The sequence below is a fragment of the Pollicipes pollicipes genome, unplaced genomic scaffold (assembly GCF_011947565.3).
Source record: "Pollicipes pollicipes isolate AB1234 unplaced genomic scaffold, Ppol_2.1 Scaffold_5724;HRSCAF=6776_pilon_pilon_pilon, whole genome shotgun sequence".
NCBI lineage: Eukaryota > Metazoa > Arthropoda > Thecostraca > Pollicipedomorpha > Pollicipedidae > Pollicipes > Pollicipes pollicipes.
In genome coordinates this window covers 29,300,962-29,323,240 of record NW_023596746.1, presented here as the reverse complement: position 1 = coordinate 29,323,240, position 22,279 = coordinate 29,300,962, and the positions used below count along the sequence as shown (strand labels likewise).

The 22,279-nt window shown below is 51.5% G+C and overlaps 3 protein-coding genes across 5 annotated transcripts; 2 read left to right on the top strand and 1 right to left on the bottom strand.

Annotated features, from left to right (window-relative positions):
- The first annotated feature begins 583 nt into the window (after nt 1-583).
- LOC119102308 (phenoloxidase-activating factor 2) lies at nt 584-2,560 on the top strand. Its single transcript, XM_037225674.1, has 2 exons — nt 584-696; nt 1,027-2,560. The coding sequence occupies exon 2, from the start codon at nt 1,027-1,029 to the stop codon at nt 2,245-2,247; it is 1,221 nt and encodes a 406-aa protein (XP_037081569.1). The 5' UTR covers nt 584-696; the 3' UTR covers nt 2,248-2,560.
- eIF2Balpha (eukaryotic translation initiation factor 2B subunit alpha) lies at nt 2,515-17,170 on the bottom strand. 3 transcript variants are annotated; one of them, XM_037225675.1, is made up of 8 exons: nt 17,120-17,170; nt 16,869-16,923; nt 16,214-16,324; nt 13,927-14,066; nt 13,010-13,146; nt 11,928-12,020; nt 3,869-4,139; nt 2,515-2,996 (listed from the first exon to the last, which is right to left on the bottom strand). In XM_037225675.1, exons 2-8 carry the CDS (start codon nt 16,882-16,884, stop codon nt 2,829-2,831), a joined length of 936 nt encoding a protein of 311 aa, XP_037081570.1. In that variant the 5' UTR covers nt 16,885-16,923; nt 17,120-17,170; the 3' UTR covers nt 2,515-2,828. The 3 variants fall into 3 exon arrangements, with proteins under 3 accessions (XP_037081570.1, XP_037081572.1, XP_037081571.1); XM_037225677.1 differs by having other exon boundaries at nt 17,128-17,146; XM_037225676.1 differs by having other exon boundaries at nt 17,135-17,144.
- A 293-nt stretch (nt 17,171-17,463) lies between these two features.
- Nucleotides 17,464-21,456, top strand: LOC119102307 (PRADC1-like protein). Its single transcript, XM_037225673.1, has 4 exons — nt 17,464-17,675; nt 19,051-19,300; nt 19,764-19,931; nt 20,493-21,456. Exons 1-4 carry the CDS (start codon nt 17,588-17,590, stop codon nt 20,611-20,613), a joined length of 627 nt encoding a protein of 208 aa, XP_037081568.1. The 5' UTR covers nt 17,464-17,587; the 3' UTR covers nt 20,614-21,456.
- Nucleotides 21,457-22,279: the final 823 nt, after the last annotated feature.

Below are 22,279 nucleotides of genomic sequence, written 5' to 3'. Positions count from 1 at the left end.
CGATGCCGTAGACACCTGAAATGACAGGCGCGGCACCATCTATGTGAATCTGCGCTGGATACTGGAGAGCGGGGGAGGGGGGGGGGGGGGGCAGGGGCATGAGTCCCAGATTGCCCAACTTTTAATGACTGACAATAAAGCTACATTATCCATGCATAGACCGTCCCCCAAGAGAAGCCGAAGCCCTCCTCTCACGCCCCCCCCCCCCCCTCCTCTCTTTCCCCTGATCAAACTCTGGGTCTGCCACAGACATGCCACTCATGCGTGGAAAGCGCGTGTTCCATTTCTAGCTATGTTAAGTCACCTTTACGCATGACCTTTCGTAAATTAAAGTCTTGAGCATCCAAAGCTCTCGCAGTGGCCGTGCGGCAACATGACTCGCGAGCCACGATAACCTGTTTTCCCGGGCGCAGGGAAAATCCCTCCACGCAAGTCTGGACTGGGACTAGCCTCTTGCCCCGCTTTGACGTCACCCGGGGGCGGCGGAGTTCGCTCTCCTCCCAGGAATGTGACGTCACGGCCGACTGGAAAGTACGTCATCTGCGCCGTCTGGCCGAGCGTTTATAGCACGTTCCCGCTGTCGGCGAGCGGTAGTCGGGCAGCAACCGGAGCAGGCAGGAGAGCCGTTACAGTGCAGGGAGCGACCGCACAGCGCTGGGCGTTGATACAAGCGTCAGTCCACGCTGCACAGTCAAGGTGAGTGCGCCTCCTGCCCGTCCAATTTGACAGCGACCGGCGGCGGTGAGCGCGAGGCGTCGTCCGAGCTGGCAGTCATGGGACCGATTTTAACGTTCAACGTTCCACCGTGCGTTTGGTTTGATATCGCACAAAAAGGGGAGAGTGAAACGAGGAGTGGCTTGTCGGGTTGTGCTAGTTTTTGCAAACGTAGCTCTCGAAAATATTTGGTGTCCCCATTTACTTTGCAGTGGGCTGACACGGTCAGTGCTTGGCCGCCGGCACCGGACTTAAATGCCCCGCTGTACAGACGTCAAATGCCGTCGCTAAGCCCCGCGTCACTCTCCTCAGATGAGGCCTCTGCTGATGGCGGTAGTCGGGGTGCTGCTGTCGCATGGCGGCGCTCTCGCCCGACCGCAGAATGAGGACGACGCGTTCCTCGGCTCCCTGCTCGGCGACACCAGCGCCAGTCCCGCGGACGACGACAAGTTCATCGCCGACCTGCTTGGCAACTCCCAGCTACCTGAGGAGGTGGTGCGCTGCGAGCGCGGCCAGCACGTCTGCACGCCCTACTTCCGCTGCGACGAGGAGAACATCCTCAGCGATGGACTCGGCGAGTTCGACGTGCGCATCGGCAAGCAACAGTTCGAGGAAGACTTTGAATTTATCACGCACTCGGAGTGCCCGCGCTTCGGCGATGTCTGCTGCACACGGCCGACGGATGACCCCCAAATCTCTGAGCCTTATGTGCCGCAGTGCGGCCGCCGCAACCAGCTCGGCGTCGGTGCACGCATCGTCGGCTTCAAAGACAACGAGACGCAGTTTGGCGAGATTCCCTGGATGGCGGCCGTGCTGCGCGTGGAGGAGGTGGGCGGTGAGGAGCGCAACTTCTTCGAGTGCGGCGGCTCGCTGATTCACCCGCAGGTGGTGATGACCGCCGCTCACTGTGTGCACAGCCTGAACGCGACAGCACGCCTGCGCGTGCGCCTCGGCGAGTGGGACACGCAGCAGGAGAGCGAGCGCTTCCGACACGTGGACGTGGACGTGGCACGTTTCGTGGCGCACGAGGATTTCCAGCGGCGGCGCCTCAGTGACGACGTGGCGCTGCTCTTTCTTGAGGAGCCCGTCGAGCTGCAGGAGCATATCGACACGCTGTGCCTGCCCGACCCGGATGTCGTATATGACCAGGCCGAGTGCATCGCCACCGGTTGGGGCAAGGATGCCTTCGTGGCCGGCCAGTTCCAGACCATACTGAAGGGGATCGAGCTGCCGCTCGTGCCGCACGCCCCCTGCCAAGCTGCGCTGCGTAAGACCCGGCTGAGAAAGTACTTCGCGCTGGACCGCTCGTTCACGTGCGCCGGCGGTGTGGGCGGCCAGGACACGTGTACCGGTGACGGCGGCTCGCCGTTGGCCTGTCGTGATCCTCTTGACCCCAGCCGCTACATCCAGCTGGGCGTCGTGTCGTGGGGCATCGGCTGTGGCCTGGAAGGCGTGCCGGGCGTATACGCCGATGTCGCACAGCAGGTGCCCTGGATCCGTGAGCAGGCGGCTTTGGCCGGCCTGACCCTGTAGGACGTCAGGAGCCGGCCTCAGGAGCCGGCCTCAGGAGCCGGCCGGACACGCGCCCCGCAGAGGCGGGGGGCGAGCGTGGTTGGGACTCGCTGTGATATGGGAGCCGAAGTCGGCTTTGCAGGCTGCCGGGAGCCAACGGCAGGGCAAGTGTAGAAGGAAGCGCGATGCGATGCTGTGCCTTGACGAGCGTTCCACGTTTTTATTGACCGTTCTCTAGGTTCGACTGAGGATTCACTCGCGCGGATCCCAGGGCGCATACATATCACGTACTGGGCGAAGTGTATTGGCGAATAAATGCTCGAGAACAATACTATCTTTGCGTTTTATTCACAGTGTACACATACACCACAAATACGTAAAAACCTATCACTGTAACCCACGCATTTGCGTCTTCAACCGGGCATTGTTCTCAAAGGCGATCAACGAACGCCCCCGCACTCTCCACAGTAACACCACCAGCGATCCCATGAAGCCATAGCTGTTGGGGCTATCTGGCGAACCGCGTGCAGCGCGCACAACAGTCGGAGCCGCCGGTCCGCACGGCCCGCCCGGTGAGCCGGTCGTCCGGCGGTGCGGCCGGCTCACATGTACAGCTGAATGAGCTGTTCGGAGACGGCAGCCGGCGTCAGAACGCCCAGGTCTGTGAAGAGCAGCGTGATGTAGCGCGGCGGCGTGTAGTCGACCAGCGGGTGGGTCGGCTGCGAGGCGTCGTCCGGCCGGTGCGGCGCCGTGCGGCGTGAGGCCGAGTACTGCCGGCACAGGGCGCGCGTCAGGCAGCGGTGTCGACGACCTGTGTCGGTGACCTCGCGGTGCCTCTCGAGCCCGTGCAGCAGTCGTGCAGTGTCGGGCGGCGGCGGCCGGCGCCGATGCCCCGGCTACAGACGCGCTCTCGGCAGGCGCTTTGTCACGCAGCGCGGTAGTCGATGGTGATCGCTGGGAGGACCACACCGGCATTTCGGAGTAGACATCTATTAAAAGGGTTTCATTAAAAAGGCCATTTTTTCACAAGGTCTTGAAATTTGTGGTTAAGACTGACGTATCCACCGACATGCAACGATGTCAACGCTGGCAGGGATGGCTGCATTTACACTCATCGCCGTATCCTTGTCACCACGCCGCGTCGGAAACCACACCCGGAATTACCGCATTGAAGCCATGCCCAAGCCTCGACGTGCTCGCCACTCGTGCCAATAACAAGTCCGGCATCAGCGGCGAACCGATACGCTCCACGCCACACATTTGCGCAGTGTCACTGCATAAGACTCGCCATGGCGTCGTTGCAGCCGGCCGATGTTTATTGAACACGGCGTCCAGCGCAATCGTCGAGCACACGTGCCCGCCGCCCGCCTGCAGCCCATGGGCTAAACAAACGCCAGCCTGCACGAGTGTGACAAACACCAGCCGGCCCACCGACCAGAGGGGCACCCCGGCTCGACTGCAAACACTCAGCGGCAGCCAGCTCGGCGAAACGCGCGTCCCGAGAACACCCTCGTATTTTTACTGGGACTACCGCAAGCGGCGTGTCACAACCGCGGCCACGAGCGTCGACGCGCTAACACGACCCGCGTTCCTCCCGCCACTGGTGTCACCCATCGCCCCCCCCCCCCCCCCGCTCCCTTACCTTGAAGTCGTTGGGCACCTCCTGCTGGCTGAGCGGGTAAAGGCGAACGAACTTGATGCACTCTGCCAGCACATACAGCGGCCGCTTGAAGGCGTGTGCGCACATGGCCACGTTCAGGTTGCCGATCTTGTTGATGATGCCGCCGTTCTCAACCACGCCCTCGGCGCCCACCAGCACGCAGTCGACCCTCTCCATGACGTAGGCGACGGCCGCGTCCAGCACCAGCGTGCAACTGATGCCGGCCCTGCTGAGCTCCTTCTGTAGCTTCTCGCTGGCCGACAGACACACGGCAGCTACAGCTCATCCGACATACACTGGAGCTGGAGCACAGCGACAGACACACTGCAGCTGCAGAAAATCCGACGCACACTGGAGCTGGAGCACTCCGACGGACATACGGCAGCTGCACAAATCCGACATACACTGGAGCTGGAGCACAGCGACAGACACACGGCAACTACAGCTCATCCGACATACACTGGGGCTGGAGCACAGCGATGGACACACTGCAGCTGCAGCCAATCCGACACACACTGGAGCTGGTGCACACCGACAGACGCACGGCAGCTGCAGCCAATCCGACATACACCGGAGCTGGAGCACACCGACAGACACACGGCAGCTGCACAAATCCGACATACACTGGAGCTGGAGCACAGCGACAGACACACTGCAGCTGCAGCAAATCCGACACACACTGGAGCTGGAGCAAGCCGACAGACACACGGCAGCTACAGCTCATCCGACATACCCTAGGGCTGGAGCACAGCGATAGACACACTTCAGCTGCAGCCAATCCGACATACACCGGAGCTGGAGCACACCGACAGACACACGGCAGCTGCACAAATCCGACATACACTGGAGCTGGAGCACACCGACAGACACACGGCAGCTGCATGTAATCCGACAGACGCCAGAGCTGGAGCACACCGGCAGATATACGACAGTTGCAGGTAATCCAACAGACACCGGAGCTGGAGCACACCGACAGACATACGACAGTTGCAGGTAATCCAACAGACACCGGAGCTGGAGCACAACGACAGACACATGACAGCTGCAGGTAATTGTCGATACATTTAGCTCAACAGCTCTTGCTGAAGGCATAATCGTTTAGAACATATCTGTTTCGGAAAAAGTACCGGGTTCGTATCCGTGTTCTCGCAATGTAACACATCTTCCGCACGGAGCAAACATCCAGTCATTATCCGATGTTTTCTGTTCTGTTCTCGAAGAAGGCTCTTGTCATCACAGAAGTGGTGTGCAAACAGTGACGCATGCAGGGGGAAGGGACGCCTGGAGCATATACTCCAGCCCCCCTTAAATCTCGGGAAAGACGATTAAGAGGCCTATTAAGGGGCCCAAAAACACCGCAGTGCTGTATTTGGGCCCCTCAATAGGGCTCTTAATAACCGGTAATACGCTTTAACAGGACCAATGTCAGTGAACATTGGTCTAAATAATGGGCCCCTGCTCGCAGAGCTGCGCCCTTAAATGCTAGCCAGAGGGCTCTTTACGCCGATCGCGGGCCACTGTGTCGATGAGGGCCTCTATGTCGGTCAGACACCACCAACACCGAACAGTCGGCTCCGTGACGGTCTTGCCCATTTGCCAAGCAGGGGCACAGACGGAGTCCGTGATTTATATTGCTTAGGCCTCTGAACCAATGAGAGGCCCTGCCAGTCAGTGCCTAAGATGGCTCGTGTTGGCAAGAGGCCCCGAGTCGGCCAGGGCCCGAGGGGACCCAGGACTGACTTTTTCGGGACCTCCGGGAAACTTTCGATACATTCAATTGCTGAGGCTATATGGCGTCACCTGCTTCTCATCCTGGGAATGGTGAGCACCGCGAGCAATCGAACCCTGTACCTCTGACTTCCCGGACGCTTAGACTAACCATTACACCACAAATATCCCGACAGTGAGGCATTGGGAGGGGTCTGTTGCCACTCAGGGGCCCACATTCGGAATGGGAAGCCCTCAAACTCAATTCACCCGGAGCCCGTTGAGCCAAACTGGAGTATCTGTGCCAGTTATGGGACCCGGCGACGGTACCGGACCTGCCGCGTCAATGACGGCATCTGCAGCGATCCGTCAATTCTTACCTTACCAAACATTGGACGAGCGTGTATTTCACCTGCATCATTCTGAGGTTGCCCTCCAAACAAGTTAACAGTTCCAACAAAACTCCAAAACAGGGATTCTAAGTTCACTATTCCAGGTTCAACACCACATTCCCGCCGCGGTTCGCGGTGCTGCAAATGCTTGTCCGTGTCAATCATCAATATTAAAATACATTAACGGACAGGCCATCGCCTTATGCTTGCCGGGGATCAACGCCGCACGGCCTGTGGAGACTGCAACGCCGGCCATGGGGTCTTTGATTCGAAGGTTTGCGAGCGCGCATGTTCAAGCTGTTACATAATTTGTTTCACTATTCGATTCTATACGAAGGCTGAACGTTTTCCATGGAACATATGCTGGCTATGCTAATGCCACTTCGACTCAGTTCAGCCGTCAATCTATGTTTACATGGTTCTCAATATCTATGCAAAACCCAGAAACCTTGTCAATGCCCCTGGGTGTCATCGGCATATTCCAAGCAGCCAATGAACGCTCAACTTCATCGCTTTATTGACGTCAAAATACAACTGCATCTTCTAGTAGTTTCTGGCTTCCGTTCCAGTTAAACGAGGTAAAAATAAAATCAAGATAACAAGACAGAATATATAAAAAGTGAAAATCGCGCCCGCTGAAAGAGACATGTGTCTGGGCGCCAAGGAAGGATACGGGCTCCCATACACTTCCATGTTAATGGGATCGCAGGATCTATTTTTGGTTTCAGGCATATGCCAACCTCAAAATCAAGTGCACACATCTGGCATTTTTTTTGGGGGGGGGGAGAGTGGACTTTCATGATCGGGAGACCATTTGTCAACCCTATGACCCCCCCCCCCCCCTACCTCCTTTGCCGAGATTGGTCGCGCCCCTATGCGCATATAAAGCTTGGTGACGTTCGTGCTGAATCCCACTATGTCTCCTCTGCAGTTTCCAGGGGTCCGGAAATTTGAAAGGGGGGGGGGAGGGGAGCGGAGGGGAGGGGAGGGAGGACTGGCCCGAGACCACTTATATCTCCCAAACCGGAAGGCCGATATCTCTCAACGCATTCAACAAATCGGCTTGGAAAGGGCATCAAATGCACCATCATGGCTTTGAATACCGTTCTACGACTAAAGCATACATTTTTTTTTGGCGCAAGGGCGGCATCCGCAAGAATAAAACGGAATGTCATTCGCCATAAACACGTCCTCTCAATTAACCCATTTCGTAATTCCGAACATAATGTACAGGTTGTCATGCCACAACATGATTTTTGTTGGTATATTCTGGTATATTCTAAACGTCACATATTTGTGGGCTAATGCAATCTCAATTCACCAGCGTTGCCAACTGTTTAATCCCACGTTTTTGTTTAAGCAATATAAATGAGTGCTTTTTCGTTCAGGTTTTCTTTCGAGTCGAGCAACGTTCCCAAAGCGTGGATACCTTCAGTCCGATCTGCACATTTGCGATTTTGATGTGATGTAACTCAGGCAGAGTTACACCACACCCTTCCAGGCAGAGTTACTTACCCCCCTTCCATTCCCTGGATCCGCTTCTTAATGCTTTGACTATGCTTCATATGATGTTTCGCCGAGTATCACCTAAACGAAATGCTTCGTAACAGCCCCTACATTGAAAATGCAATCTATCTCCATCCATTCCTAGCTAAAAAAAAAGCATGTCGGCATTTTTTCGAGCACGCCTTCTAAGATCCCGCTGGACCCGGCACTGCGTGATCAGCTAACCGTAGTCTAATGACGCGACAAATAATGCTTGGAAACCTTCACTTAAGCTCAGGACGGTTGCTAAAATGTCTCAACAGTCACAGTTTCCGCAGTCGGAAAACCCAATAGACGTCCTTCAACCCATCCCCCTTCCCCACGGCAACCAACCAGCGGGAGCGCCTGCACAGCATTATCTACATTCAAGGCTGGAACACAAACCCGGGACGTCCGGTAATCGTTCTTTTCCGTGTCGTCACATCGCCATGGTCCACCACTGACATGCCACTTGTCGAGTGCGTGTGGCTGAATACTGTGCGGCCAACAGCTACCTGACTTCGAGCGGGTAACGGTGTGACAGTAATGAGTCCCGAACAGTGCGTCCCAGCTGGCGGACGTCCACACGATGGGAGCCGGTGACTTCGAGGGTTCAGACATGCGCGCTATTTTTGGCAACATCCTGAGTCGACAATCCTATGCACGGCCGCAAACCCACTGCACACGCTCTCCTGTGTTGCCGTGGCGACATGCCGTGACCCACAACACTGCCGCAGTGCTGGCACGCAGTGTTCGTGAGAGGTCTCATGTTGCCATATCAAAGGGAAAAATTCACACCCACACAGACTGCAGCGCAGGGCGAATAGTTGGAAAAACGAACAAATCTAAATCAGGAGATGCTTAGCTGAAATACGCTTTCGCCAGACCTGATCATTTTGATTAATTACGTTGTGGCGTGAATCACGGCCGGGTAAGTCAGATACCGCCAAAATTTCCTTCTTCGCGCATGGAGCACCCAACTACAAAAACAAACCGGTTGTGAGCAGCAGCAACAACCCGCGTGTCACGGTATACGCGTCAGATGCCGTCACTTCAGCAGCCTTGTGACGGCTCGGAAGTTGCCAAAGCAGTGGCACATCTGTGCGATGTGTGACAGCGCCTGCCCTCGACCAGCCAGCCAGCTGGGGCACAGCCGGAATAACGCAGGCCTCAGCTGCGGTCTGGCGCGTCTGGGAAACACTGCACGCCTCCCGCAGACAGAGCCGCGCGGTTTAATCCCTGCAGGCATGGAGGGGGGGGGGGGGGGGGGGGGGCGAGGATCAGCGCCGAGCAGTCTCGGTGCGCGATGAACTGCTCTGCACCCACTTCATGAGCGCCGGGAGCCCCCAGAAGAAGTCCGGAGACCTGGAGCTGCTATGGGCCTCACTGACTGGTGCGCTGTATTCCGCCTACACCGCGGGAAGTCCGGGGGTAAAGGCACTGTAGTGTTTCTCATTAGACCTCGGCTGCACCAGCTGAGTTCCAGATCAGCGCGGCCGTGTTGCACGTTTGTGGCTCGCTACAGAAAGGTACCACCTGTTGCACACGCTACAAGTATGACGTCACGATCAGCCAGCAGGCCAAACAGTGCGTCGCGGTGATGACGCAAGCTGCAAAGGTCGCTGTATTCCAGCGGAGCTCCCGTTCCCGGCAAGCAGCAGTGTCGTCACAGCCCTGGTTTTGCCACGAGCCGGTTGTTTCCAACCAGACACGTGTGCCTCTGCACCGCCACACTGCGGCACCCCACCCGGAGTGACGCAAGTCTGGGAACAGCTCAAAGGCAGCCGACCGCCCGGTCAACCTGTATCTACACCAGCGGCTGGGGCCCCAGAACACCACAACACGGACGGAGAGCGTTCCTTGGAGCGTTAACATCAAGTTTCATCTGGCTAGTGATACTGATCTTCATCTGGCTTCATAAGTGGACCTCCAATCTCACCTACGAGTCAACGGCAGGTACCGCCGCCAACACTTCACACTGCCTTCGGCTGGCGTAACCAACCATCATTCAGAATGTTCAATATTTGTCTGAAATCTGGACTTATTCATCTGAATCATCTGTCTGAATCTGGAAGCATCCATCTTGAAAAACGTTCAGCGAGCACACGTCCACCTTTTTCGTGGAAATTCACGCGACCACCAATGCATGCACCAACATGCACATCGTGCATGCGATTGACATGCAGCCGCGCCCGGCACAGAGACTTCGGACCGATGGCGGCGATAAGCTGCCGCTACCTTTGCGGAGCAGAGAAATCGGGGACTGTCGCTACCTAAGCGCACTGGAGAAATCGGCGATGACTTTCATCGCTTCATTTCTGTCGATGATTTCACAGGTAGAATCGGAACCGGCAAATGCGTCTAAGGCTGGGGCTAGTTTTCAGGCCCATTGACCCAAGGTCAACCGAAAAGCCTAGAATGCAAATCACCCCGCGCGAAATTCCCCTTTGTTGCACGCGGCCACAAGAACACTGATGCTCGGCTCAGCGATGACCAGGCAGAACAGAACGTCGCGGGCTGACCGGCTGACACCGGCTGGATGATGCACTAGTTCCGGTCGGGGCTCTTCCTGCCGCGCGACACGTGACGCGCATTGTGCAATGCGATAACAAAGGCTGTGTGCGGAACCACACCCACACACAGAGCTGGATGGCGGACACGCGACGCGGCGCCCATCATTAATGCTCGGAACCTTTATCTTTGTTTGCTCTTTGTGCTATGTTTCTGTAGTTTTGTTTCTAGAGATTCACACGCACAAGGGAGGGCCTCTGAAAATTACGCACAGCGGAGGCAGGGGCGAATCTCGCTGCTATCCTCCAAGAACTGGAACTACAAGAACCGTAGGGAACTAGGTTGTGTGAAAAATCATAAGCTTGAGTCAATGCCATCAGGGGCAAATAAGTCAAACGTGCCAAATTTGGAATACTTTGCATAGCTTGGCTTGTCATCCTCGTGAATCGCTGCGATTTTGTTTAAGTGTGCATAAAATGAAGCCAAGTTACGCTGTTGACATGATACACAATACAATACAACCATAGCATCTGGCCTCGCCCCCGCTCCAGAGTGCGCGGTCGGTCGGATGATTGGCTGACCGGCCGCGCGGGCGGGCGGGCGGGCGGGCGGGCGGGGACAATCGACTTCCTGAAGAAAGAGCGGAAGTGCGCCAACAGTAGACGATTGAACATACAAAGCCTTTGCTTCATAAGAGCAAAGGGCAAGAGATGTCAGTACGTCGCGGAACAACTTAGCAAAATGGCACAATTCCCAGATCGCTTTTGGTGCTTGTAGGCACCATACGGCTGATTTGGATTGATCCCATTGACCCCTTATGAACTCAATCTGAATTAACCTCGGTGATCCAGCAAGACCGTTGCATCGTAAGGTATAGCAGCATGCGCACAAAATTTACTAGCGTTGTCCGGAACATTCCACTGCTGCTGATATACCGGCGGTGCGTGTTCTCACGCTCGGACACCGGCTACGTTCTCCATTTTGTCAGCCTGGAGCTTCACAATTTTCCGGTCGATTTCGGTCTTCTTTGCTTTAAACGACGCACTAGGGTTTAATTCGCAGATAAATGGACAGATCTGCGCATGCATTCCGGAGATATTCAATTATACCTGGAGGGAGGGGACGGATTTCGCCCCTTCCCAAACCGTGCGTGTTCAACATCAATGTATGCAATTCATTTTTGGTCCGATCACTTCGTCATAACTCTGTTCCCGTTGCTGACATCTCTATTCATAAAAAAGGGAACGCGGTTGACGCTTTCGTCTACCACGTGGAAAGGGGCGATGGGGGCTAATCCTAGTTGCGCCATGACCTCTGAGCGCCAAGATGGCCACTGGAGTTGCTGACGTCCGTCGCGCACCCGCTCACGGCGCGCCAGCGACTGCAGTGACCACCCTAGCGCTCAGTGGCCATGGCGCAACCGGGATTCGAACCCGGGGCCCCAACTGCGAGCCGAATGCGCTAGCCACTCATCCACAACGCCCCCTCTGAAACCTCCATCCCAGCCTTAGCTCGTTTACGTATTCCATAAAACAAAATTGCAACGCAAATAAAGAGGAAACAGTACAGCTGTTGTGCAATGTGTACGTGTCACAGAACTCCTAGCAACATGATGCGGCTGGCTGTTTAAGCGAGTGCTACCTCGCTTTCAGCACATCTCCGGCCGTTGGTCACCTTATGCATACGTAATAGACCGACTGCCCGCCAGCGGAATTGTCTGTACTCGGTCACTCAAATTGACAGACGTGGAGCCACCACGACTACGCGAACAAAACAACACATTAAATTTTGATACTCAACCAAGCTGTAACAAATCACAATGGACAGCGAATGGTCGCTGACTATCACAGCACTAAGTCAGAGTAATTTCGGAGGTAATACTGAACGAAATAACCAGTGGCACCTACCCGCTGTGGTCAGGACAGCTCTCCGTGACAAAAACGCGGAAGTTTTTGCCGTTCTTCTTGGCTTCTATCAAGGCGTCCCTGACGGCACGAGATCTGAAAACGGATTGTCCAGTGAACATCAAACCAGAACTGGATGCAGCACACCCGCTTCACAGCGTGCAACAGTAACTACGTTGTAGTTTACTGAGACAGTCACCTTTAATGTTGAAGCTTGACTTTACATGCACATATTTTGATTATGCACATGCAACTATGCGATATCTCTTTTTCGGAACTCGTCATGAAAAGCTCAGATCTTCAGAATTTTTTTTCGCGTGTTTACACCGTCTGATGACCGGATCATCGCTATCGTAACACATTTTGTCCAAAACAGTTAAGTTTGTCTTGCCAACTGCGAGCAATAGACTTGCCCAGTAGAATTTATAAACCAATGACCTTTGTCAGGATAAAAAGGCGCAGTCGGGGAAGTATTCCACCTTCATGTGGAGTTCCAGTTTAAGTTGGGCTACCGACTGACGCTGTGGGCTCCACTGTGGCGGACCTTCAGGACGCTGCTGCTGTCAGCGCTCCACCTCAGGCGGTGCGACCAATGCGCCTCTTGCGGACACGTTAGGGGAGCTCAAAATAATACCTTATTACGGTACAGGTGAGTTATTTATTTCATCAGAACCCAGCGGAACCACCGTCGAAAAACACCTTAGTACATGGCATAAATTACGCATCGTTATTGCCATCTAAGCATCATCTCAGCATCATCATCTTATCACACATCATCAGTATTCCCAAAGCTCAGCCGCACTGCATTGTGGCGAAATGGCCAGGACCACCCGAGCATTACCTCTCTGAATGGTAACCAGTCCGCGCAACGATGCTGTCAATATATTTGAAAGTAAGCAAATGCTGTGTAGGTTTCAACATCTATTATGCTCCACCAAAACATTTCCTTGATTTCATGCTTTGGCTAATCTGGGTGCGCGTCCCAGCCTACAGTGGTGACTCATACCATGCATTCATTGCAGAGGGGCTGTCCGACAGCCTCAACGATGGCACTCCGTCCTCCACATTGTACGAGCATTACTGACCTGGAGTGGGTCAGCAGGGTCATGTCGTCCATGATGAAGGGCCCACAGACACGGGCAATCTTCTCGCGCGCCCCGGCGTTCATGCGCAGGAAGGCCTTTCCTCGCTCAATCATAATGCGTCGGCTCTCACGCAGCTCCTGCGGCACGCAGCAGACACGCGTGAGATCGCGCCGCCGCGCCGCCAGCAGACACCGCCCCAAGCAGGGGCACCAAGCAGTCACCACAGACTGCGACGAGGCCTCTGCTTCCTGAGTTGACGCGAAGTCGGTGCTGGCCCGACTCCTGTAGCTACCCCCTGCCCTTGTCGACTTCTGCCTGTCCCCCTATATGAACTAGCACTTGCCAGTGCAACTCTGGATTAGGCCTCCTCCCAACACTGGGCCGAGGTCCTCTGTTTCACGTCACACGAGCCACGAAATCCTGTCGCAGCCCACACTACGCGGCACCGTCCGTGCCCCACTTGACCTCACGTGCATGCCTGTCGCGAGTCTCGGCACTTGAAGAAATAGAAAGAAAGAAAACGGCACCTTTAAGGGATGGAGGGCAAAGGTTCCAAACTGCATGTCTACGGCTCTCATGCCCCAATACGTATACTGGATAGGGTAACACAGGGAGGAATCCTTAAAAAAGTGTTAAAGCACAAGGTCAAGAATACGTAGTTCAGCCGATGACGTTCTCTAAGATCCACCGGTTAGTGTTGCAAAAATTAACGTTATTTTTACCTTAAATACGTCAGATGGCGGTATCGAGTTCAGCACAGAGCGTCTCTGCCGACAGGAAGAAACATGCCCCAGAACTGTCGTAAACATGTTGGCAAGTGGCTGACTGCAGTGTTTCAGTCAAGCCTAAGTCTGTAGTTCTGCCTGTCAGTCGGTCAGTATTTCAGTGCTAGCTCAGTGGTGTCAAGCAAAACATACCGGGTATTCTAACGAAGCCAACGTGATGAAACGAAGGAAGAGTTCGGTGCCGGACGACACGGAGGCGCCGGCCTTCTCGCTGAGCATCAGGATCTTCTGTAGCTCCTTCATCCTCTTCATTAACTCAGCCAATGTCTCCACTGAGAAACGCAAATGTGGCGATCAGTGGCCAGTAAATCTCAAGCTGATCAAAATACCAAATAACATACAGTCAGTCACAGTGGAAGTAGTCTGTGGTTGAGCTATAAGTTGCTTGTGCCCAAGTAATACTCATTACAAACACTGAGATTAAGAAATGCGTAGTAATTATCTGACATGTGTGACATCTCATAACAAAATGATACCATTAATAATAATGAAGCATTAACTAAGCAACAGAAAATAATACTTGCATGCAACTTTTCACAAGGCCATGTGGGTGCGGTGCAACTGAATTCGGAAATTCCGTTATCATGTTCTCAGCTGGCATTCTTTCATCAGACTGTTCACCGAGAATTGATCGAATGACCAGTCGTACGCCTCATATCACGAGATACGGGCGTAGTGATCGCGGGCATCAGGGTTATCTTTGCCAATCGTTATCTCATAGGTAACAACAAATACAGATGGCATGCCACTACACCTCTGAGGGAGTGTCCTTACAGTAGGATGTTACCAACGCATTGGAAGACCCGCTATTCATGAGTGTATGCATTGCACGGAGATAGGCTCTTGATATAATAAATGTAGAGCACTGTGCACTTAGAACATCCAGAAACATGTGGTCATTCTCGCACTAATTACAATGAAAATGATGTACATGCCTTCTTGGAACAAGAAGACACTTAAACATGAGTGACTGCACCCTTTCACACACAAACATGCACATGCACACACACATGCAGCATCAGAATATCATGTTTTCAAGAGTTTTGCAGGTAGAGGTACACTCATGCCTGTAATTCACACTTCTTCACAACACTACAATGCAAAAAATTGGCTGACCAACAGTCTGACCTGGCCCACAACCTCCACACACAAAGTCAAATAAGTTGAAGTGCTTTGTATTTTTTGCAACTCTGAATTCTATCTACATATTTCACAAAGTATTGCAAAATAGGCACATATCTTGGATGGGTATTGGTCACAGTCAACAGGACTATGCACCTATATGAGTTTCTGATCTCATCTATTCCATTTGGATAGAGCTTCTTGTATTCGAGGAAGATTTAGGAAAAGGTGGAATTCGCTGATTTTCGGTCAATTGCTGGTGCACATATGGATCAAACAGTTTTGAGGTCTGTTAAGAAGATTTAGGAAAAGGTGGAATTTGCTGATTTTTGGTTGATTGCTGGTGCACATATGGATCAAACAGTTTTGAGGTCTGTTAGGGACTTGCAGAACTGCAAGCTGGCATCTCTGCCACACTCACCTGCATCATGCAGCTGGCTTCACACCTCCCCCCCCCCCACACTGTTATCTGATACAAATCCTCAACAATATCTCATCACGGACAGATCCATGAGCTGCACATGACAGTACATTATGGCATGCATACATGGACATCCCCAGTCATTAGAATGGATGTCAGTTGTCTGCTCTGCCAGTCCAATGTAACTGTGACACCTGGCTGTTGAAAATTGAAACTGCTTCCAGTCTGTCCTCTTTTAAGTGGGGAGGGGAAATGATTGCAACAACACAAAAATGTACCACATGATCAATTATTTGATCTTTGACATCAACCGAAGAAATCAGGATAAAAATGCAGCTCAAGCCTACCGACTCTTTCTGGCCATATGTGGCTGTCTCATGTTCCTTGTAACCACAAATGGAAGAGCTACATAGGAACTATATGCATGTGCATATGCCTCTTGCATGGCTCTGTGTGCATGACTTGCATGCTGCATGCATGTCTCTTGACCACAAATAGTGACATGTGATTTTGTCAGTTTGATTGAAAAATTCCAATTTAAAATGGGATACATTTATGATGAGTCAGCTTAAATATGCATACATGGCATGAAAAGCATGTTCAGCATCATGATTTTCACGATCATCATAAATACCAATAGCAATGCTCTGACAGTGTGGCTAAATTTCACCAGCCAGATGGATATACAATTCAGTTCAGGAATGCATCTTGCTCTCCAGACACCATATCATCATCTTGCCACAATACTGCAGCAACAGGGTATTCTTGAACTACTCTGCTATAGAACCTAAATAAGCTGTGCATACTTTGTTCAGAATGAAATAAGATACATCAGAACCTTTCCTTTCATTCATGTAACTCACCAACATCTCTTACCTTCATGTGTTTCAAGATCTTTCAGCAGAGTTTTGATGGCTGCAAATGCAATAGAAATTTCAGGGTCTGCCTCCACAGTATTTGTAAAGGATTGCTGTATAGCTGAAATGGCTGAAAGACAAGATAACACATAAAAGTCAGCAATTACCTTAGATGATGCATAAAAGTGCCACAGAATTGATGGCCAAGACATTACATAGAAGTCAACAAAGCTTACACCAGTGGCAACAATGAAAAAAAAATTGGTGCAATATACATGATGACTCACAAAATGCAAATCCTGTATTAAAACATATAGAAGCACACCACTGAAGAAGAGGAACAATAATATTTCTAGGTGCAGGATGCAAAATTCTCACTTTTCCATATTCTCACAACATAGACCGCATCTCAGTCAATATCATGACAGCTGTGAACTATGCCAATCTTGTAATGGAAATCACAAGCAATAATGCTGTCTCCATGACATGTTGGCAAAGCTAAGTTGAAAATAGAAACTATGGGAAAAAGGGCAGGTATCTAATGGATTTAGGTTGTTTCATGCACAATACAGTGAAAAAAGATTGCAACAAAATACATCACTTTTTCATAGGCAACCAAGCTGATAGTGTGAAAAGAAGCAGAGCAATACCAGAGCTCAACACATAGCATGTACCTGAATCGTCCATCATTTCCTGTGCCAGCTGATCCTTTTTGTGGAAATATGTGGCCTGAAAACAGAGATCACTGAGGTAAAATAAAGCATCGATCTACAACAGCAACAGATTAATATTACGAGGGTCCTTTATGATACAAATGTAACAGGAAGACTTGAGCGTTTAAAACAAACAAGACGGCAACATCATGAATTTTAAAACGATAAATCATTTCATCAGTTAGTTTTTTGGCGATAAAAAGCATATGCACAATGTTACTATACACCGCTGTAATCCCCCATACAGTCCCAAGTGAAATGAGAGTTTCCATATGTAATATTTGCGCAAGGTTTGCCGACATGGCAGTTGGTATAAGTAATCTTTTTGAAATTAAAAACCAAAATATCCGTCATGTTACTCGGGGCATGCATGTCCTTTTTTAATATTTGTCATCAAAATTAGATACCAAATAAAATTAAGAACTCTTGCAAAAACCAGATCACTTACGTAAAAACAGCAGTAATTATGCTAACGTATCACTTCATTTCTGACGCATTTGTTTCATACACCAAAAGGACAGCTCTAAAAAATATAAGGGGTCGGACGATCGGACCAAGTGTTAGGGTATGAGACGACACTGGGGTGTAGCGCAATTTCCGTGTAGGAGCCAAACGTCGTAGGCGTGCGTGCCTTTAAGTGGCTGATCCCTGGAAATTGCAGGACGTTTGTGGTTGGTAACATGTTAAGAAAATACACGGGGGTCATTTACGCCATAGAGTTGGCTCTGCTAAACCTGGTTTGTCACATTCTGTGTAGTAAGGATGCAGGTGAGTCTTAGATCTGACCCTTCTTGTTCCAGTGGTCATGCAAAGGATGACATGTTTACTGTGCGCTGTTTTGTGCTTCACAGTTGCAATCCGGTGGTGAAATGTGGTGTTTCCATGCATCTGATGTTTCTATCAATGCCTAATTAGTGTGAATGACAGAATTATTAGTTGGTTATGCCATGTACCTTGTAGTCTATCCATGAACTTTGTTACAAATTGAGTTTGGATATCTTGGAAATGAGTGTCACCAAGGTATAATGGGAGAGGTTTTGTATTGTGTGACATGCTCAGGTGTAGTGTAAACCATTGTGGTCTTTTATCAGCTGTTTTCACAACATAAACAGGCCAGGCTCCAAAAATTGCATGGTGCAGAACATCTCCAGTATCACATCCTGGCAACAAGTCAACTTGTATGTTGTGCACTGTAAGAACCTACGAGCATGCACACTTCACCTAAATGCCACAGGGTGTCTGTAGTGTAGTGATTAGCGTGTCCACGTTAGCTACTGCGTGTCTGGGAAACCAGGGGTGATTCCCTGCGGTGCCGCCCTTCCCGCCAGGGTGAGAGGCAGGCGATGCCATATAGCCTCAGTAGCTGAGTGCGTCGTAAAGCCCCAATGACACAGACACACATCTAAATGCCACAAGCTAAAATTTTTGTAATGTATGGTGGGTGGAAATTTTAGGGCAGAGAGATCAAATGAATCAAGGGATTATATTTGATTGGTGATCACAAGCAAACATATACCCACAACATCTGTAAAATTTAGCTCAATTTGGCCTAGCCTGAGTTATGTGCAGCTCATCTCCAGATTTAGTGTGCATACATCACATAAGCATGCAATAATTCCATGCTGGGATGGCATGTGGCTACACTGCCAGATAATTCAAGCACAGCATTTCAGAAACATGTGACTTTTATGTCAAATTGTCTATGACTGACAGCTTGAAGGCATCTTTTGAACAAAAATTTTGTGCTGCACAGCAACTAACCAATATTGTGGTGATATTTGTGAGATGAGCACAACAGTTATCCCAGAATTAGCATAGATGAACAGTCCATGCTGAAAAGTTACCAGGATTGGATCCCTGGAGTGCAGACAGATTATATGGGGAACTACTTCAGGGGGAGGAGGGGTATGCAAAGCATTTAACTGGGTGCCAAACAATTTAAATGACAGGACCACTGATGCTGCTACAATGACCAGGCAGGGCTTCATGGGAGGGCTGGAACAGCCCTCTAACCTCATGACATCACCTGAAGCATGTATATATGGCACCTGCCTGATTAGATGATGTAGGGAAACTCTGCACTACATCCTGTATCTGTGATGGTCACATGTGCCACTTAACCAATACACTATCCTTGCTGCAGGTCAGTTGGAACGCATCAGCACATTCAACCACTACAGTGCCATGTTTGCTATGGAGGATGTGTTCTTCGAGATTGTATCGCCGCCTTCGCTGCAGTACACATACTTGATTCAAGTGACACGGGACTTTGGTGTGCCTTTCAACTTCACGTTGATGAGCGCCCGCCTGGTGCCCGCGGAGCCGGCGTTCGCTTGCGAGCCCCTTGACAATTGTGAGGACGTCGAGGGTGCGGTTGCCTTCATTCAAAGAGGGTGAGTACGGCTGAAGATGGGATCCCAGCCCAGTGCCCTATGAAGCTGTGCCATCTTCAAGTTTTGCTGGACATGCTTTATTATTGTTCAGTATGCTACAATGCACAATAGAGGCCCGCAAGTTTTCACTCTGCTTGTTGATAATTACGTTGCACTTTTTATGGCAAAGGACGAAAGGCTTGAGGCATACCAAAAAATTGTTTAGTTATGTTTGTAAAAAAGAGGAAATGTTTTTTCTTCATTTTTGTAATGCATTTTCAGCTGTTAACTGCTGTTCCTAGTCATTCCTGTTAAATATTTTACGAATGATAGCTACAGAATGTGCTGTCCGTGTGGAAGCACAATAGTGGGATAAAAGCTGATTCGTCCAGCACCATTCCTCCATTAGCAAGCTACTTGTCATTTCCTTTACCCAATTCCGTGTTATGCCATGACGCTTTTCATACGGCGCTCTCCATTGCAGGGACTGTCCTTTCGTGGTGAAGGTGATGAACGCGCAGAGGTGCGGCGCGCGAGCCGCTGTTGTGTTTGACGATGATCGGGACAACGTGGAGCACTTCATTGAAATGACCTCGGATAGTGAACAGCTGAAACCCACGATTCCTGCTGCCTTTCTCCTGGGAAAAAACGGGTAAGTGCAGCTGAGACAATTTGGTTAGTCACGCCGATGCGACTTACAACACATCATTGCTGCCGTTTTTGTCCTCGGCGAAAACGGATATGCGGCTGAGACGATTGACTGATTTTATCTGGATATATTTGGCTATATCGCTAGGTCATATCATCCTCGATGTAAGTGACTTACTAAAGCTGCACCTGCCCAAAGCATAAAGGCTTTTTGTGCTTCTGTTTGGTGCGTCATATACTTGTGTATCTGTTTGGTGCGTCATTCTGTTTTGGTGCGTCATGGGACAACTGCCCAGGCACTGTGTGAGCTGTTGACACAGTCCTGCCAGCTGTCTGCTGTCCCGGTCTGCGTTAGCTACTGCGCGTCTGGGAAACCAGAGGTAGGGGGTTTGATTCCCTACGGTTGCCGTCCTCCCTGCCGCGGTGAGAGGCAGGCGACGCTACGAAGCCTCAGCAGCTGACTGCGTTGTGAAGCCCCAATGACGACGATGGGGCGCTGCCAATCTTTTGTCGTGATAGTGTGACTGTGCATCATTACTTACTGATGTTGCTTTCTGTTACGCAGGTATATGATCATGGAGACTCTGGGACGACTACATCTAAGCCATGCTGTGATCAATATTCCTATCAATGCCAGCATGTACCATATACACGAGAGAAAACAGCCACCGTGGGTGTTGTGGTGACATCTGTTGGGCCAGTTGCGCAGTGCCGGTGTACCCTCAGCCGCCAGGATTAGTCAATGCTGTTGTTGGGTCCGTCTCCACGGTGTTGGAACTGGTGTTGTCGTTCCCTAGCGTTACGGGTAGTATTTATTTAGGAATTCGAGAGTGTCGTTTATCATCCCATGTAAATCGTTGCCTGCCGCGCGGTGAGGGGCGTCGGCAGTTTGTGTTCCTGCATTCGTTCAGATCGGCTGGGTGCTTCAATCATCGAAAATGCACCGGTTCCGCACTAAAGCGGAAAACGCTACCGACTGCAGATTTCGAAGGGAGGTCGCGTTGGCGTCATATGCAGTCCTTGGTGATGTGGAGGTGTTAGTCGGCGCATGCTTCCCGCCAGTGGTTACTTGTGACGAGCTTCCTCCCACGTGGCTCCTGCGCTGGATCTGAGCACTGTGATAGCGTGGCGTGCGACGCGCGGGGACAGTGGCGTCGTGCTCAGTTTAAGTGCGCCCCTTGCGATTGCCGACGTTTTGATGCACCGATGGAGGGTGCTGGACGATATCTCGAGGATGTAGTAGCCTGGCACGATGTTTGAAGATCGGATGGAAGCATCGCATGTCTCGTGTTCTGGGCAAGAGTTCGGTGATACCATTATTCGCGAATGGTTGGCTTGGTTCCAGTGTTGACGTGTGGAATCGGCTTTCTTTTGGGGTCGCTGTTTCTGGTGTTGTGTGATGATCTCACATCAGGACTGGTTTGGTGTTGTACAATGCGGGCAATAAATTGACGCGGGTACGGAATACTGTACCCGATAACTATTTCCGTCCCGTTACAGTCGCATACACGCTATACTCGCATTAGAGTGTAAAAACTGCAAAATTGCAACAAAGACAAACGAGCAGATGCAACCGGATGTGATATTAATGAATGTTTCCCTAAAGCATGAACAATCCTTGTGGTGCTGCGGTTTTTCGCTTTGTTTTTATTTTTAGTGATTTCACTTCCAATCCCAACATTGTTCCTGTGGTTGGGAAGTAAGAGGATTACGCATCTCCCCACTGCCAGCTGAAGATTGGAGCACCAGAGATAGCAGCCCTCCGTAGGCTTGGTTTCGCAATAAATGGTGCGATATTGTGAACTTACCCCAATGCTCTGTTGTCCCGGTCGCCTTCAGCGATTGCGCTCGATGATACGGTCTAGCGTGAATGGGCATCGATCAGTGCGCCCAGGACACCGAGAACTCTCAGAACCGACTTCCGGTGTCGAGCCCCGCGTCCTCCCGCGTTTTAAAGCAATCATCGCCGTTCGGAACAGCGGGCGTCTGCAGTATCATGGCACCGGATACGCGCTGTATCCGGTGCCATGGCGCGCGCGGCGCCCACCAGACAGCGAGTCCGGGCCGTTCACGGCAGCCGCCGGTTCCAACCCAGACCCCGCTGCGTCCTGCCGGCGCTCAGCGAGCGTGCAGCAACGGCGGAGTGGTCCGGGTGCCGGGCGACCCCGCCCCTGGCGCGAACGGTGCGGAGAGTGCTGCTGGGCCTCGGCCGCGCGACCTGTCCGGCGCACCGCCGTGGTAGCCCACAGATGTGTTTGGTCAGACAGCCGGAAATGGTGTTACGTGTTGTGGTGAACTTTATAAGTTTATGCAGACGGCAGATACCGCAGAGACAATTACCACGCCTCTCTA

What these genes read in the sequence shown, in the direction of transcription:
- LOC119102308 (XM_037225674.1), top strand. Translation starts at nt 1,027, where the DNA reads ATGAGGCCTCTGCTGATGGCGGTAGTCGGGGTGCTGCTGTCGCATGGC.
- LOC119102307 (XM_037225673.1), top strand. Translation starts at nt 17,588, where the DNA reads ATGTTAAGAAAATACACGGGGGTCATTTACGCCATAGAGTTGGCTCTG. An exon ending in TCTGTGTAGTAAGGATGCAG is followed by an intron (nt 17,676 to 19,050) that starts GTGAGTCTTAGA and finishes TCCTTGCTGCAG; the next exon opens with GTCAGTTGGAACGCATCAGC. An exon ending in TTTCTCCTGGGAAAAAACGG is followed by an intron (nt 19,932 to 20,492) that starts GTAAGTGCAGCT and finishes TCTGTTACGCAG; the next exon opens with GTATATGATCATGGAGACTC.
- eIF2Balpha (XM_037225675.1), bottom strand. An exon ending in AGCTGTCCTGACCACAGCGG is followed by an intron (nt 4,140 to 11,927) that starts GTAGGTGCCACT and finishes TCTGTCGGCCAG; the next exon opens with CGAGAAGCTACAGAAGGAGC. An exon ending in AGGTGCCCAACGACTTCAAG is followed by an intron (nt 2,997 to 3,868) that starts GTAAGGGAGCGG and finishes CTGTGCCGGCAG; the next exon opens with TACTCGGCCTCACGCCGCAC.